This window comes from Hippopotamus amphibius, chromosome 11 (assembly GCF_030028045.1).
Source record: "Hippopotamus amphibius kiboko isolate mHipAmp2 chromosome 11, mHipAmp2.hap2, whole genome shotgun sequence".
NCBI lineage: Eukaryota > Metazoa > Chordata > Mammalia > Artiodactyla > Hippopotamidae > Hippopotamus > Hippopotamus amphibius.
Genome location: NC_080196.1, coordinates 90924643 through 90941498, shown reverse-complemented (window position 1 = coordinate 90941498; position 16856 = coordinate 90924643). Strand labels below are relative to the sequence as shown.

Below are 16856 nucleotides of genomic sequence, written 5' to 3'. Positions count from 1 at the left end.
GAATGTGTTCCTTTGGCCACTGGCCAGTTCCACCCAAGCCTTGCCAAGCCTGTGGAACTCCAGAGAAAGACTTAGGGTGCGTTCTTGGACCTTTCCTCAGATCCCACGAAACCTCCTTGCAGGCCCTCTCCACCCAGCAGGTGCTGGGAAACAACAGGAGTCCTGAGCACAGAGAGCAGCTGTGCCGTTGCCACCTGGGCTTGGGCCGCTGACCCTGGGGTTATTCCTTACCCCCTAACGGGCCTGCGCAGGAGAGTGGAGACCTTGTCTCACCAGGAAGGGGGACGTGCGGCCGCCTCAGGGTGGGCTTGGAGTTTACAGTTCCGTTGGCCGTGAGCCCCAGCGGCTGCAGTCTCTTCTGCTGGGCAGGGCGAAGGAGGGGAGCGTGGTTCTGCTCAGCTGCTCCTGGCTGCAAGCTCTCTGCGTTTTCCTAGGGGTGATCATTCCCTAACGTTCCCCCAGACACTCTTGGTCCAGAGCCATTGTCACAGTTTCTATCTGCCGTGATTCCGTGACATGACCATACTTACCCACGAACAGCTCCCCCTGCGTGGCCAGGCCTGTGATTTCAACATGCCTCCCATTCCGGGTGTTGGGGCTGCCGCCGCTCGTTTCACAGAGATCCCGGAATCTCCTGGGTAGCTGGGTAGCAAGTCCAGGTGGGACCTATAGAAATGAGAACAGCCACGGGGCACAAAGCCGTCATTGTGGAAATGGGATACCGAGCGTCTCCGAGCTGGCTGGAGCCATGCCTGTTTCTGTCCACAGGGCAGCAGGTCTCACGCTGGGCAGACGGCTGGCCCTTGGGAAAGTCATACTATCCCAGGCCTTTCCTGGTGCGTGGCATTTACAGTTTTCAGTTATATAATTACAGATCTAGAGGATAACTCAGCTGAGCACTTTCATTTTACAGGTGAAGAGACAGGCTCGGGCGATTAGCCTGGGGCAGGAGCTCCTTAGCTGAGGGGGGTGGTTTCCCCGGGGGGGGGGGGGGGCTGGGTCTTGCCTCCTGCAGTCAGAGACTCTGCCCACTGCGTACTCCTGTGTGTGTCTGTGGCCTCTTTGGGAACAGGGCTCAGCACAGGGGGACATACACGGGAGGTTCTCCATGAATATGGGTTGGTATTAAGTGACACCAGGGACTTAACATTTAAAAACTAAATTCCTGTGAGCTTGTTTAGGATTTTCCTTCTCAAACCACCAGGTGGTGCTCCCTCCCCAGCCTTCACCCCCAGTGGTGTGGAGGAGGGGGAGGGAGACCCTTTTACTGGGAACAGAAGATGGGCCTGGAGTTGGTTGACTGATTTTTAATTTACTCATGTGCCTGACTTCCTGAGCCCCGTGGGACGACTGGGCTGCACCGCTCTCTACTCTAATCTTTGTGCATGAAGCCTGGGTGTTACGGAACTAGGAATGCTGACTTCCTCACTGCAGAGCTTAGCAGCACATGCGCACCTCCCTGCAGAGGGAGTGTGCCGGAAGCTGCAGGAGTGCGGGGACCCTCAGAGGCCTGGCAGCCCCTCCTCAGGGTCAGGGGGCCAGCCAGTGAGGCAGGAAAGGGCTTGAGAGCAAGGCCAGGAGACCACCTGAGTTCTAGCCCCGGGGGGTCCGTGTTAGGCAAGTAATCCCCACCTTGGTGTCTGCACACATGGAAATGAGAGAGTTGGAGGAAGGGGCCCCCGCAGACCCCTTTAGCAACGATGGGCCCACCTCTGGGCCCCGACCCAAGGACACGCACAGCTGTGCCTGGAGGTCTCAGTGACCTGCCCTCTGTTAAAGCGCCACTAAAAGGCCCAAGTTCAGTGTAAGTGTTAACACCTGGGAAGGGAAAGGCCTAGGCTATGGGCTCCCCCTTCACACAGCCCAGGCCACGTGTGGTTGGAGAGGATGATGGGACACACAGGCCTGCCGAGGGCTGAGCAGGGTGGGGCCGGCAGAGTCTATAAGCAAAGGCAGCATGTGGGGAAGCCAGGCCTGCGTGAGGGGCCAGCGCCCTGGCTAGGAGAGGCCCCGGGGCAAACACCGGCTGCGGGCAGAAGCAGCTCGACCAGGGAGCTGAGGCCACGGAGAGGCCCCCGAAGGGTACTCACCGCCAGCTTTCCCTCGGCTCCTTTTCAGACACTTCAGAACCGGGCCTGCTGTAGGTGTGACCAGCTGTGCCCAAGAAGCAGCCCGTGTGAGCCTCGCAGGGGCTGGGCCCTTCCCCATGAGGCAGAGCTGAGGGAGATGTAACGGGTGGCTGCACCCCCAGACCTCACACACAACCTAACAGGGGCATCCGGTGCTTGGCCATGGCCAAGAATGCTTCTGGGGACAGTCGTCTTCCCTCTGGGAGTTAGGAAGGGGTGATTGGTCCCGATAGCAAGCTGTGTGGACGCAGCTCCTGCTTCGTGATTCCTGCCCGGAAAGCTGGGATCCAACCAGCAGGAGCAGAGGCCCTCCAGGAGCAGAGATGGAGGGGCCTAAATCCGGTGGGGACAGCAGGGGTCTGCCTGCCACTCACCACCCGGTCCCGCTGGCCTTTGAGGGTCTCGAGTGTGCCCTGGGCTGTGCAGAGTTGGGGATCCACGTGACATGTGCCTGGTCTCCACGAGCTGCACTGCTGGCATTGGGCAAACACAGGGCAAATGGAGAGAAGAATTCACAAATAGGAGGCAGCTGGCCTCCTTCTTTCCCAGTTGAGTAACTAGGAGTAATGCCCTCAGTCCCAAGGTCAAGGGGAGAAAGTTCAGTGCTCATCACGCTGGCCACAAAGTTGTTATTAACTTTCTTCATGCAAGACTGCAGCAAGAGCGGAGTTGAGATGAGGTAATACTTTTGTGCCCTCAAGTGACAGGAAGGAGACACATTGAAAAGCAGGCAAAACATGTGGTCTCCTTCCCTGTCCTCGCAGAGCCAGGTGTCCCCAAGGTGCCGCCCCTGCTTCTCCGCGGATCTGGCCTCTGGGAGCCTGCCTGGCGTCTGCCCCTTCCGCCCCACACAGGTCCTCTCCTCCCTGCCCTGTCGGCGTCTCTCCTGATTCCCCCTTTCCTTCCCCAGTCACCCCGGTAGAGGGAAGAACAGCGAGTGAGCACAGGTCAATGCCTCGCCCAGCTCGTGCCACTGCCATTCGCGGAATCAGCAGAACAAGCACCACCCTCTGCTTTGTCTTCAGCAGCCTGCTTTCTGGCCAGGGGTGATCAGTGATCCCACAGGAGAAGATGCTGGTGATGGGAGGGAAAGGCAGGAAGCCGGGTGTCCGAGAGCCTTCCCTGCTGCCTTTCCAAACCTTGGCTGTAGTCCCTCTTTCCTGGGCTCTCTGCTGCCCTGTCTCTCCCCTCTGCACTGGACGCCCTGTTTTTCTGTCCTTTATTTCTAGCGAGACTGAGGATTGGGGATACTTGAATGAAGATGGAGAGCTCGGCTTGGCCTACCAAGGCCTCAAGCAAGTTGCCAGGTCAAGTGTGTGCCTTTCTTCCTGTGTCTGCCCTGTTCTGCCTGCTGGTGTCTATGCTTAATTGGTTTTGTTTGTTTGTTTGTTTTGGGCTTTTTTAAAGCCCTTTATCGGAATATAATTGCTTTACACTCTTGTACCAGCCTCTGAGGTACACCAAAGTGAATCAGCTGTATTTATACATATATCCCCATATCCCCTCCCTTCCGCGACTCCCTCCCACCCTCCCTGTCCTGGCCCTCTTAAGGCATCACCCATCATCGAGTTGGTCTCCCTTTGTTGTACAGCGACTTCCCACTAGCTGTCTATTTTACAGCTGGTAGTGTATCTGTTGTCTGTGCTACTCTCTCACTTCGTCCCAGCTGGAGTGGATGCAAGGGCACAGTTCACGGGGGTGGGACGGGGAGCAGTGATGGTGCATAGCCCCTTGCGTCGTCATCTGTCACTTTGCATGGAGGCTGCTTGTTCGGGTCAAGGTGATAGCACTTGATGGCTCACTGGAACGTGAGAAACCACCCGGTCCAGCCCACTCGCTCTGCAGGTGAAGGAATAGACCAGGGGGGGTTAACACGGCAACAGGCACACAGCTCTCTAGAACGGGGGAAATTTCATTCTGTGGGTTTCTGAGTCTGTGCTGCTTCCATGCTACTGACCATCCTGACTGCAGGACCAGCTAAGAGCATCAGCTGCATTTGTGCTGCTGGCCGTGCTCCAGGCACAGGGCTCCAGGCAGCCCGCCCTTCAGAGCACGTGCTGGTCCCCATCACAGTGACTGCCTGGAGCTCACAGCAGCTGACCAGCCCAGCCCCAGTGTGCTGCAGGGTCGCCATGCCTGACCCTCACCACACGCTCATGGGGCGAGGACACTCAGTCTTGCAGGGTATGAGGAACTTGCTGCTTGAGCGGAAGATCCAGAGTGTGAACCTGGTTCCAGCTGCTACCAGCGTGTGAACCTGGTTCCAACTGCTACCAGAGTCTGAACCCGTAACCCTTTCGCTATCGGCCCTGGTTGAGCAGCTTAGCCAAGGAGGTTACACGTGCACAGAATTAACACAGCCTGATGGTCATGTCACACACTTGCTGCCAGCGTGTGGCTTTTGAGGACTGTGGCATAGCTCTGTGCCCTTGAGACTCCCGACAGCGGACGCGGCAGGGGTCTTCAGGCTTGTTTCCCAGGAGAGGAAGCAGGCTCAGTGAGGTGGCATGAGTGCCGTGCCTAGCGCCCTTGGCCTGATGCTGACAGAGTGGGAACGGGAGCCCAGTGCCTCGTACACCGTCTCCTGAGTTCTGCCTGCTGATGATGTCATGAGGGTCCCATGATAGCAACAAGAGACTCTCTTCTTCGCAAAAGAAAGTTAAGGTCACCTGGTTCTCGAGGCAGTCTGTCTCCCGGCTGTGGGTTCAAACACGGCCGCACCTGTGAGCAACATGACATCTGGCTCCATTTCCTCGCTGGTAGAATGTGGATCGGAATCAGACCTGCCTCCTCGGGTCATTGTAGGGAACAGATGAAGGGGAAGCACTTTGCACATGCCTGCTGTGCGGAAAGCATGGAACAAACATTAGCTGCTACTTGTATTAGAATGGCTGTTTTGGGGTAAGATCAAATTCATGTCCCCTCTAGAAGCTGGTTTTATTTTGGGGTAGGGGTGGGGGGAACAGGATGTGCTCTAATACATGAAGAAATGAAGGCACTGATGAAACAGAGGAGGCACAGCCCTGTGCGTCAAGAGATTCAGAGCCAGACCTGCCGCTGGCAGTGGCCTCAGACCTCTCTCATGTTTAGTTTTCTCACCTTCAAGGTGAGGTGGCCAGCCTGGTGCTTGGGCAGGCTTTCTCCAACCTTGCCCAGAGCCCTGGACTACGTCATCCAGCTACAGTCTACATGGAGGATAAGAAAGATGTGAGCAGTAAACTCACAGCACAAACCAGGAACGAATCCTTTGGACAGAGTTCCTAGAACCCAAGCGTTCCACTCTATTTCTCTCGTTAAATTTATAACTTACTGGTGGTTACTTTTAGTTTATCGTAGCCAAGATTGGTTGTTATCTAAATATTGTGTGTCCCCTAACAGTGCAGATTCATTTAACAAATTATTTTCCACAATCCTCACGTAGTTTCCTTTGGTAATGCTGCCTGTATCAAGTGGGTGAATCGGTCATCCCTCTGTCATTTCTCATTCATTTGTGTCACTTTGCTGAGAAATCCCTGAGAGCCAGGCATCACACCTGGTGCTGCCGTGGAGCTGACTGATCACATGGTCGCTTCCCTCTGGGACTTTCCAATGTAGGCTTTCCCCTCTCTCTTGCCCCCTTGTAAATTTGCTCCCTCCTCTCTTGTGGGACTTATCACCTCCCAGAATGACAGCAGAATTGTAGAAACATGGTGCTGCTATACCTCCTGCCTCCAGGGCTCTAACTGCTGTCTCCTAGGCACTTACATGGTCCTGACTGCTGAGCTCCGGTCACAATCTTTATCTGAATTCCAGGAAGAGGATGGGGTGACCGCGTCAGGAGGCTTTTGATGAAAGTTTGTTCAAGTAGTTAAGCCCAAGAAGGTAGCACCATAGTCATATCAGTAATGAACTTCCTGAAGAGGAGGCTGCTTCAGAACCTTCCTTAATTCCTTGCCTTCTATTATGATGCAATGGGAAACTCCCAGAATTGTCCAGAGAGTTTCCCAAAACGTCTCCCCAACCTTCTCCAGATCTTCTCTAGTTCTCTCTGCTTCTTGACATGACAGCAGTTGGTTTTAAACCTCCCCCCAGATTATTTTCAATTAGTCTTAGTTTCTGTTTTGACTGGGGAAAAAAACACGTATGAAAGGCCAGAGATGAAGTGGGGGTAATAGTGGTAAGGTAAATAAAAAGAAGGGACCTAATGCTTTGCCTTTCTAAAATTTTCAGACAGGCTATTAAAGGGAAAACATGCAAGTAATATAGTTAGTTCAGTCCACCAGAGTTTCGTCTCAGCAAGGAGATTCTTGTGAACTTTGGGGCAGATGTAGATGCTTTTATTGAAAAGATGCTGTAAGAAATTTATTTCTGCTGATGATATTTTGACATGGAGAAAATCTCTCAATCCCAGACCAACAGACTGTGCTCAGGAACAAAGAACAGAGTGATGAGGGTGGTTGAGAAAAAGGGCTAAGGCCAGGGGTGCTGTGTTGGGCCTTGATTGCCTGTCCTCCCAGAGGAGGGCTGGCCTGCTTGCCTGCCCTCCTGCCCAGCCCCGCAGATCTGCTCCCCTCCATGTCCTTCCCCTGTTGGTTTCGTGCAATTGCTGCTGCTGCTGCTGCTGTGTCCCTGCTTGGCTGTTCCCCTGTTGTGTGTCCATCTGTGGCCCCTTCTTGGGGGCACAGACTCGAGCCTCCTGGTCATCTGCCCTCCTTCCCGGGTGCAGGTTACTGGAGGCCCAGCTGCAGGCCCAGAGCCGCGAGCACAAGGAGGAAGTGGAGGGTCTCAAGGCCCAGGTGGAGGCCCTGAAGGAGGAGATGGACAAGCAGCAGCAGACCTTCTGCCAGACGCTGCTGCTCTCCCCAGAGGCCCAGGTGGAGTTCGGCATCCAGCAGGAGATGTCCCGGCTGACCAATGAGAACCTGGTGAGTTGCCCTGCTCCACGGGGCTCAGCTCTGGGAGGTCATCTTTTGGAAGAAAAGGGGACCGGGAAGGGCTTTTCACCCAGTGGACAAGGTTCATGTCCTTGGCCCTGTGGCAGGAACAGAGAATCTAGAAATCTCCAGTCAGCAAGTATTTGTAGAGCAACTTTAATGCGTTAATGTATAATCTCCCTAAAACGTAGCAGCCTGGAATTCCTGACCACATTGTGCGACTGTCTCTGCTCCACTGTGGTTGGAGAGGGCTGGAGGACGTGAGACAGCCCCAGTCCTGCATCTGGGGCCTCGGTTCCTCTCCACGTGGTCTGCTCTCTGCACACATGTGCCTGTCTTTCATTGGACCAACATGGGCTGCTTTATGTGGCAGCTGACTTCCAACAGGATGAGCTGAGAGGCCTCTTAAAATCTAGTCCCAGAACTGGTGCAGGGTTGCTCCTGCCACATTCTGTTGATCAAGACACATCTGGGCAGATTGAGTGGTGGGTGTACTCCTCCTCTTGCTGGGAAGGGCAATGGGAGGAATTGTTGGTGGCCATCCTGGCAGTCACCAGAGGAGCCCAGGCAGATGCCAGAGAAATGAAAGACAGTCTCTGTCCTCAGAGAGCTAACAGGCTAGTGGGGGAAGTAAGACATGTAAGAAAAGAAGAGAAAGAAGATAGTGTTTCCAAAAACATGATTCTCCATAGGCTTGACAGGTATTACAGAAAAAGAGTTGTAGGAGAGGCTTGAACTGAGCCCGGAGGCATGAAAGGGATGTCAGCCAAGCAGACGGGCAGAGAGGAGGAGGGAGAAGGGAGCCCAGGTGTTTCCCGAGGTTCCACAATTTCATGTATGCTTCTGTCTTCTGCGTCACTCCTAGTCACACAGTCTGTAAGGGCCTGGAGCTCCCTGCCCCCACTTCCTGGCGGGGACAGGGTGACATGAATGCTGTTCCAGGGCCCAGTGGGGTGATCTTCTCCCCATGGCACTGGTTGTTGACAGCCACTGAGGGCCCCAAGCCAAGGGCCTGTTTTGCTTCTGAGCCCCAGATAACCTCTGGCCTGCAGGGTCGTCCAGCTGACACCTCCCTGCCGCACTTTCGTGCCTTCACCTGTCTGTTCCCTCCCAGGTACCCCCCCATCCACCTGGGGACCCCGAGCCTGAGGGTCTCCTGGGGGTTGGCGTAGCAACCCGAGGCGTCTTGGCCTAAAGACCTGTGGGTTCTGCGGGGCACCGGGCAGCGTGAGCCGGGAGGAGTCTGCCGTGTAGACTGAGAGAACGCTGTGACACATCTCCCTCCTGGTGGGTCCGGACCAGGGAGGAGCAGGCTGTGTGGACGGGCCTCCTGCTGGACCCGCAGCCTGGCCTCCTCGGTGGCTGCACCCCGGATCCCACCCCTGCCCTCCAGGGCGGGATGAGGTCTGTGCTCACATTGCTTCCTCCTGCCTTTAGGACCTTAAAGAATTGGTCGAAAAGCTGGAAAAGAATGAGAGGAAGCTCAAAAAGCAACTGAAGATTTACATGAAGAAAGTCCAGGACCTGGAAGGTAGGGTGTGAGTGCGTGTGTGTCCTGAGGCACAGGTGTGCTCCGCCCCCCCAGGGAGGGGCTGCCTGCACCCACCCCCACCCCAGACACTTCCGCTTCCCCCGCCTGCCCCTGCCCCCGCCCAGTGCCGTCACGTGACCAGATCACGCAGCCCCCAGGAGCTCACCCGGCCGCAGTGTGCCAGAATCTGCACTGATCACACGTGAACGTGGCACATGTTTGGGTGCTGACTCCACAGGGAGGGGCAACCAGGACAGCGGCCCTGTGGTCCTGCCTTCAAAGGGTTAAAGCTGGGAGGCAAAACTTTCTGGTTCGAAAGAACAGAACGCTCTGTAACAGAACATGAAGCCCCAAGCCGTGGGGGCCTCACTCCACGCTCTAGTAGTCAGGGAGCAAAGTCAGTTCTGTCGTTAACCTTCCCAACTGGAATCTGGCCAAGAGAGGTCAGGCAGAGATTTACATCGATCTTCCAGAAACACCCAGAATGTTCTCCTTCTCTGACTTCCTGCTGGAGATCTAGTCATGTCACTCCCCACTCCCCATCCCTCTTTGCCTTGCTGAGAACCCTCTCTTGGTCCCCTTACCACCTGGGAAACCCGCCCCCCCACATCCTTCCACCTCAGCTCAGGAGTCGTGCCCTCAGGGTTCCACTCCCCTCTTTCACTGTCCAGTCACGGTTCCCATCACAGGTATCCTTTATCACCTGCTTGTGTCCACCTGCTGCTCTAGACGAGGCTCTAGGAGGGCAGGGCTGTATCCTGTGCAGCCTTGGGCCGTTGCCCCCCCACCATATACCCCACATGGCCCTTCCCATCTTTGGATTTCTCTTTTCTGTTCCTAGACTTCTCAATCTCCTGGTCACTCAGGCTTTTTCTTTTCCCTGCCTCCTTCCCTTTCTTACAGCTGGGTGGGGAGAAAAGAAACAGCTCCCCACATCCTTCCCAAGTTTGCTCTGGTCCAAACCCTGCCCACTGCCATTTTGGGTGTTTCCCCAGCCCCTGTCCTGAGTGGACCCCAGTGCCTGGTGCTAAGCTACTCCAGGCTGCAGGGACAGATCAGGTAAGTCGCATAGGAGCTCAGAGAACCCAGAACCCTGGGGACCCAGACCCAGGCCCAAACCCCACCCACCTGAGATGACCCTGCCCCAGGGCCGCAGCCTGGAGGCCTCAGTTCATGCGCCTTCTTTCCTGCTCAGCTGCCCAAGCCTTGGCCCAGAGTGAGAGGAGGCGCCACGAGCTCAACAGGCAGGTCACTGTGCAGCGGAAAGAGAAGGACTTCCAGGGCATGCTGGAGTACCACAAGGAGGACGAGGCCCTGCTCATGCGGAATCTGGTGACAGGTCAGGCCCTCCGCAGCACCCCACCCCCGTCCCCAGCCTCCTCGTCCGTCTCCTGCACACCCCCCATCCCACAGACACCCCCACCCGCCTCCTCCTCCTCCTCCCCCATCCTCCTTCCCCCAACACAGCCCCCACCCACTCTCACCCACCACCTCACACCCACCACCTCGCGCTGCTGCATTTCTGACAAGCTCCCAGGTGATGCTGGTGCTGGGGTTAGTGTGTGGGCTGCCCCCGGGGACCACACACAGGGCCCTTGGGAGCTGCTTTCCTCGCCAGCCCCGGGCCTGGTTTGCCAGTTGTACTAGCTCTGACTCCTCTTGTCTCACACCCCATCTGGTTTCAACACACCTGCCTTCCTGCTCTGCGCCCAGCCCAGTTCACAGCCACCTGCGGCAGAAAGAGTCCTGAAGCAGAAAAGAAGGGGTCTGTGGTGGTCTGGTCCTCTGGCCCCTGAGCTACTAGCTCCATTTTCTGGTGTCTTAGTTCTCCCGTCTGTAAAATGGGGATGAGGATACTGACCCCGCCCACCCCACACATGAAATATGACAAATGTGAATGTGCTGTTTAAAGGCCGCAAAACCCTTCTCAAATGTGAGGAATTCAAAAGAGGTGGTAGCTTTTGCAGGGGTATTTGGAGTGCAAATAAGAGGTAAACATTATTTTAGAGAAATGTAAGTTTATCGAAGTCCCACTCTGTTGAGTACTGTGCCAAGGGCTGCCGGAAGAATGGAGCATGACTTCAGCCCAGCACAGATTTTGCTTCAGCTCTTTGTTTGGGGTATTTTTAGTAGCAGAGGATTTTGCTCTTTTTATAAAGGTTAATTTCCCCTGTAATCACCTGACATCGAAATGTGATGTAAGTTCACTTCAAATTTCCTTAAACCGGCTGCATCTTATTCAGATGCCACTAGGAATGAAACTTTCATCTCTGATGAATGAAACTCAAAGCTCAGGGCATCAGAGTAAAAAAGAAGAATAAGTGGCGGCTGCTTGTGCCAGCAGACGGGTGGCTCCTGCCCACAGTCATTGCTCAGGGGGCCCCAGGCAAGCTCATCTGCTAAGCCGCCTGCACACAGCACCCGGTCACCTTCCCTTCAAAAGACCCCTCCACACGAACGCCGGGATTTCCACTGACCGCGGCTCAGGTGCCCAGTGCTGGGTAGTTACTGTGGATGATGAAGAAAAGTCCCTGAGCCACTGTGCCTGCCCCCAAGTCACGACCATTTAGCTGCTGTGGGACTCAAATCACAATAGAAAGTTCCAGGGCAGGACAAGCTATTTGCAGTCTGCATATGGGTCAGGCTCAAAGTAAAAGGCTGTAGGTTGGAAGTCTGGGCCTTAAAACACACTTTTCTGGATAAATGTTATTGGCATTCTAATTAGAGGCAAAGGCCAATCCACAGTCATCTGTTAAGCTTATGAGATGCCCAGGTGTTAGCCAGGTACCCGGAGTATTATGGCCTTTGGGTGTATTTGAGGCCAAGTACCCACTGGAGAAGCTGGCAGTGCATGCCCGGCCCCAATCCTGGACGGCCCTGGCGGAAGATCTGAGGATGTTGCCCCTTCCCCTCCTCCCCCTCCCCAGCCCACCTGCAGGTGGAGGGAAGGTGGCGTCCCTCATCATCTTTCCAAGCCCAGAGGTGGCTCATGAGGCCTGGGCAGGGTGCAGGTAGTGAGGGTGTAAGGTGAGGGCTGGGGCTGCCGTGACGATACCTGGGTCTTGTGCTCACCCTTCATCCTGCCTGTCCCAGGGCCTGCCCTCCTCCTCTGGGCCCCTGCCCTCCTGCTCTCAGCCTGGTCTGTGCCTCCCCAGGCCTCCTCTGGAATGGGAAGCAGTCTGACAGCTTCTCCCTGGCCCTCCAAGGGCTTTGGTAGGACAGGACCGAGAGGCCGAGCAGGCGTCTGCCGTCCACAGGGAGGCTCACTAGCCCCTTCCAGTCCTGCCAGAGCACAGGGGGTGGGTGGGGGAGGGAGTGATTAGGGGAGAGCAGTCGGGTGGTGGCGGGAGGGTAGCAGCGGTCCCTGACTGTAGCCACGTTAGCACTGGCCAAGAGAGAGGCTGGTGAGACGCGTGTCAAGCGGTGGTGCGGGCAGGGAGAGGGGCTGCGGCCCGTCAGCGGCCTGCTGGATCTGCTGGCTCTGAGAATATCCAGGCAGGTGCCGCCATGTGGTTCCTGTGGCCAATGGGCTAGGTTGCTCCAGCTCTCCCAGCCCCTGGCACACAGGCTCTGTCTTTGGGACCAGGCCTCACCTTCTTGCTACTGCACAGCCCGTGTCCCCCATGGGAAATGCTGGTGTAGGCGGTGGGGCGTTCTTGCCCCGGTCCCCTGGGGTCCCCTGATCCAGGAGCCAGCACGTGTCTGCAGCTGCCTCTGGCCATGGGCCCCTTCTTGGCAAGGACCGTGGCCTGGATGTAAACTTGGGCAGGAAGCCATGTGTGGATTCTTTTCCTCCATGTGGTAAGGACGAGGCATGAGGAGCCTATCTGAAACAATTTTAACGAGTTTCTGAAACTACTGGTAGTCAGGGTGGGAGGGAATCTGTTTCCAGGTCAGCTCCTCCCCTACTCCTCTCGCATCCCCCAGGAGGAGCTACAGGAAAATGCTGAAACTGTTTGTATTTCAAGCCAGGATTCTTATAGCCCCGAACATCAGCTATAAATCTAATTCTTGCTGTTTGTTGCTGGTAGACCTGAAGCCGCAGGCACTGGCGGGCGCGGTGCCCTGCCTCCCTGCCTACATCCTCTATATGTGCATCAGGCACGCGGACTACGTGAACGACGACCTCAAGGTGCACTCCCTGCTGACCTCCACCATCAACGGCATTAAGAAGGTCCTCAAGGTCAGTGTCCAGGCTGAAGGTGGTGGTTTGTGGGGAGCTGGGTGAAAACGACAGCTCATCGTTGCTTCTGTCTGGGTTTTGCGATTCCAAGTTCTTCAAAATCTCCAGCTCTGAAAGTAAATGACACCTGACCTCTAGATTAATGGGATACCAGGATATTTCAGCATGTGCTCCCCAACACCCCTTATGTGAGATCATTGATAGCTGAAAACCTGCCGGGCCAGCTGGCCCAGCGCTCACAGTAGAGCCCAGGGCTGCTGGAGTCAGGCTCGTCTGTGTCACGTTGCTTTGTGGTCGTCAGCCGTAGAGGCAGCTTGTCCCCCGTGTGAGCACCACCGATCGGGGGACCAGGGTGGGGTCGTGCATCATCCTCTGTAATGGAAGAGCAGTAACGCAGCCTCGTGGGGGTGGCTCTCTTCTGTGTGACTGACTAGTAAGGGTCTGGTTGTCATCCGGTCTGCTTGGGGCCTACTGGGTAAGAGAAGGAAATGTCGACACGGAGGGACAAGATGAGAACCATTTACTCATAACCAGGAATGTCTTTTTCTTTTCACAGAAGCACAATGATGACTTTGAGATGACATCGTTCTGGTTGTCCAATACCTGCCGCCTCCTGCATTGCTTGAAGCAGTACAGCGGGGATGAGGTGAGTGTAAGGTAGACCCAGTCCCCTGAAGCTCACTTAGACACCAGCCGTTAGATCCTTGTTTTCTTGGGCACAGCAACACGTGTTCCACTTCAGAGTACCTCAGATCTCAGGTCAGAACAGGGGGCAGAGGTGTCAGTCAAGAAGGCATCTCTGTTTTGTCCACATGTCATTCTGAGCTGCTTTGTATCCCCTGAGGAGAGGGTGTGAGGTCTTTGGAGCATCTCTGGGATCTCAGGCTCTGGGCACGCCTTTTGCGCCTGTTTGCTGGAAGCAGGAATAGGCAGGCCTCGATGACCCTGAGGGCCCCTGGAAAGCACCCTGAATGAATGAGTAGATTCGTGGGGAAATGAGTTTGCATAACCCATCCACTGTCTGAGAGCTCCCCAGACTCTCCCTGAATAGACCCTGTGATCTTAATTTTCTGAAGCAGCCCTAGAAGAGCCCCATTTCTGTGAATGCTGGCAGAAAGCTCAGTTGTCTGGGGTGTCAGATTGTCTCCTAAGCCAACCAATTAGTTTGCCATTTTAAGACAGACGGAGATGGTCCAAAAGAATAGATGCAATGTAACTGAACTTTATCTGTGCAAACTGACCCTGAGGCCCAGCTTCATGCTTCTCACCAAATTCAATTCCTTGACCTAAGGCCCAGCTCACCCCATCACTTAATGTTCTGCTCTGGACCTCTAGGGTCCAGCTTTATCTAGAACTCACCATTCCCACTGTTGGTCCTTGAAAGAACTTTTCCCATGCTCTGCATTCAGCCCAGTGACCTAGTAACATACGGCCCATTTTCACCCAAGCTTCTCCAGTGAGAATCCCAACTCGTCCCAGGCACTGTCCACTCCCAGTGCCCTGCAGGCCTCCTTGACTTTCCTTCTCCTCTTCCTTTCACATATCTCACTCTCTACCTGGCCCACAGGCCAAGGCGTTGTGTCAGTCAGTACCATGCAACAATTTTGAAAGCTTTTCTTCATCATTTGTGCCAGAACAAGTTTTCACAGACTGTTCTCCCTGGGATGATAAAAGATATGCCGTGTCAGTCAGTCTTGCCACCCTCGGAATGGAACTGACTCAGTCTCTCTCCTAGAATCAGAACTTTGAACACTGCTTGTATTATGAAAGGGAGTAGGTTAAATATTAAAGAAATAGTGTTTACTGTACTATTGGAAGAAATGGGCTTCATTTCAAACCAGATATCCTCTATTACATAACCCTAATTTTTTTAAATTAATTAGTTTATTTATTTATTTATTGGCTGAGTTGGGTTTTCCTTGCTGTGCACAGGCTTCCTCTGGTTGTGGAGAACGGGGGCTACTCTTTGTTGCAGTGCACAGGCTTCTCAGTGTAGTGGCTTCTCTTGTTGTAGAGCATGGGCTCTAAGCGCACAGGCTCAGTAGTTGTGGCACGTGGGCTCAATAGTTGTGGCTCATGGGCTCTAGAGCACAGGCTCAGTAGTTGTGGCGCACAGGCTTAGTAGCTCAGGGGTATGTGGGATCTTCCCAGACCAGGGCTCAAACCCATGCCCCCTGCATTGGCAGGCAGATTCTTAACCACTGAGCCACCAGGGAAGCCCCATAACCCTAATATTATATACAAGCTTTTATTTTAAGCAGAGAACTGCATTTAAGGTTTTCTCATTAAGAATCATCACTTGACCCAATGTTATCTGTACTCTGCAGGGAATATTCTGTAGGGCTAGGGAGGACCAAGAATTCTATTATGCTAAGCTGTTGTTTCATGTGCTTATATTCCCAGGGACAAGACTTGAATCATAGTGTAACCAGCCTAAATAACAGTTATCTTGTTATCCCCTCTTCTGCCTGCTTTTATTTTCTTTAAAAATTTGCTTTGTGATTTGACACAGTATGAGAGGCTTTGCTGGGGATGGTCACCCTTTTGAAAACACTGAGCTTTTGGCTGCCCTTGGTTTTCCTTGGCCTGAATACAGAGGGCCACTGGTCACATGAGTCCTTTTGATATTAGCAGCTCTTTGAGCTTGCATGTTATTTCATCTTGTTAACGCAGAAAGCTAAGAAGACATGGTGCTGTGGCTGTGGAATCATTTGGGTTCCTCCATTAATTCTGATGCCCAACGACAGAATCCACATAAAACTTCTCATTGTAAAAACATATACTCTGACGCAGGTACTTCTTTAGGGGCTGTGTGTAATATTTAGGGGTATAATATTAGTATAATATTTTAGGGTAACCTGGTGTATTGGGAAGAGAATTAGGCAAAGAGTCAGAAAGCCTGGATCCCTTTTCCCCTGGACCTGCTACCAACCTTTAGCACCTGAGGGAAACTTCAGGGTTTGGACAGATTGAGGCCTTCTTAATTAAGCAGTTCCGAATTCTCTATCATGCTGAGTTTTTGACGCTGCCTTCAAATTTAAGAGCCATCACTGAGCCCTTGAAGAACTGACGGAGTCTGGTAGAACATCATATAAGCAGACAGAGCCTGACTGGGCCCCACAAATAGGATATTGTGAAAGTGACTGGAGGCCCAGAAGTCCTGCTGAGCCTGGCAGGCCGCAGAGCCTCAGCACAGTGCCCTCTCCCTTTGCAGGGCTTCATGACTCAGAACACCATGAAGCAGAATGAGCACTGTCTTAAGAACTTTGACCTCACTGAATACCGCCAGGTGCTGAGCGACCTTTCCATTCAGATCTACCAGCAGCTTATTAAAATCGCCGAGGGCCTGTTGCAGCCTATGATAGGTAAGCTGGCACGGGAGATCTCCAGCGCTCATTGCGGGGTCTGAAGTGAGGGTAAGCGCTCCCTACGTTTGGGGAACCAGACCTCTTAGGCACAGCCTCCAGAAAGCCAGGACCTTCCCAGTGACGGCAGCTAAGGAGGTATGTACCATCTACTCAAAAAGAGTTATGAACTTCTTCGACACCAGCCCATCAAAGCATGTGATGCTTGGGTAGTGAGAGTATAGATCACTTTTCCTTTATCTCTTTTTCTGTAATATACTGTATTATTTTTTTCCCCAAAACAAATTTCCATAGGTCATAAATATAAATTCAGTAAGTGTAAATGTATATACACTGAAAAGATATAACCCTCTTGCCCATATATATACTTTATTCATGGGAAAAGGAAAGCATTAAGTATGTTCATATAAATGAACACAGTAGTAAACACTCATGCAGTAAACATGTATTGAACATTCTGTCCAAAGCAGTACACTTGGGCACTTAACATGAAATCAGCATTGAAAAATAAGAGCAGTTTTTTTTTAAGTTAAAAGAAAAGTGACACATACATGCATCACTCACTGTGTTTCCCAAAGGCTGGGGAGAATATAGTCTCCTGAACCATGTGGGTAATGCTTTCCCTAGGTTCTTAGAACACAAGTAGGTTGTAAGTGAATTCCAAGTAGGACAGAGTCCTTCATGCCATCCAGAAATATATCCCTTGGGATAATTTCATTCCAAATCCTTCTTCCT

At 53.5% G+C, this 16856-nt stretch overlaps 1 protein-coding gene across 1 annotated transcript in view; it reads left to right on the top strand.

The window, feature by feature from the left end:
• The window catches only part of MYO5B (myosin VB), a 340872-nt gene that overhangs the window by 312307 nt on the left and 11709 nt on the right, over positions 1–16856 (top strand). The window contains exons 30-35 of the mRNA XM_057699421.1: positions 6835–7033; positions 8480–8573; positions 9769–9912; positions 12605–12756; positions 13313–13402; positions 15971–16121. Of these exons, the coding sequence (XP_057555404.1) occupies positions 6835–7033; positions 8480–8573; positions 9769–9912; positions 12605–12756; positions 13313–13402; positions 15971–16121 (830 nt within the window). The remainder of the gene's footprint in view (positions 1–6834; positions 7034–8479; positions 8574–9768; positions 9913–12604; positions 12757–13312; positions 13403–15970; positions 16122–16856) is intronic.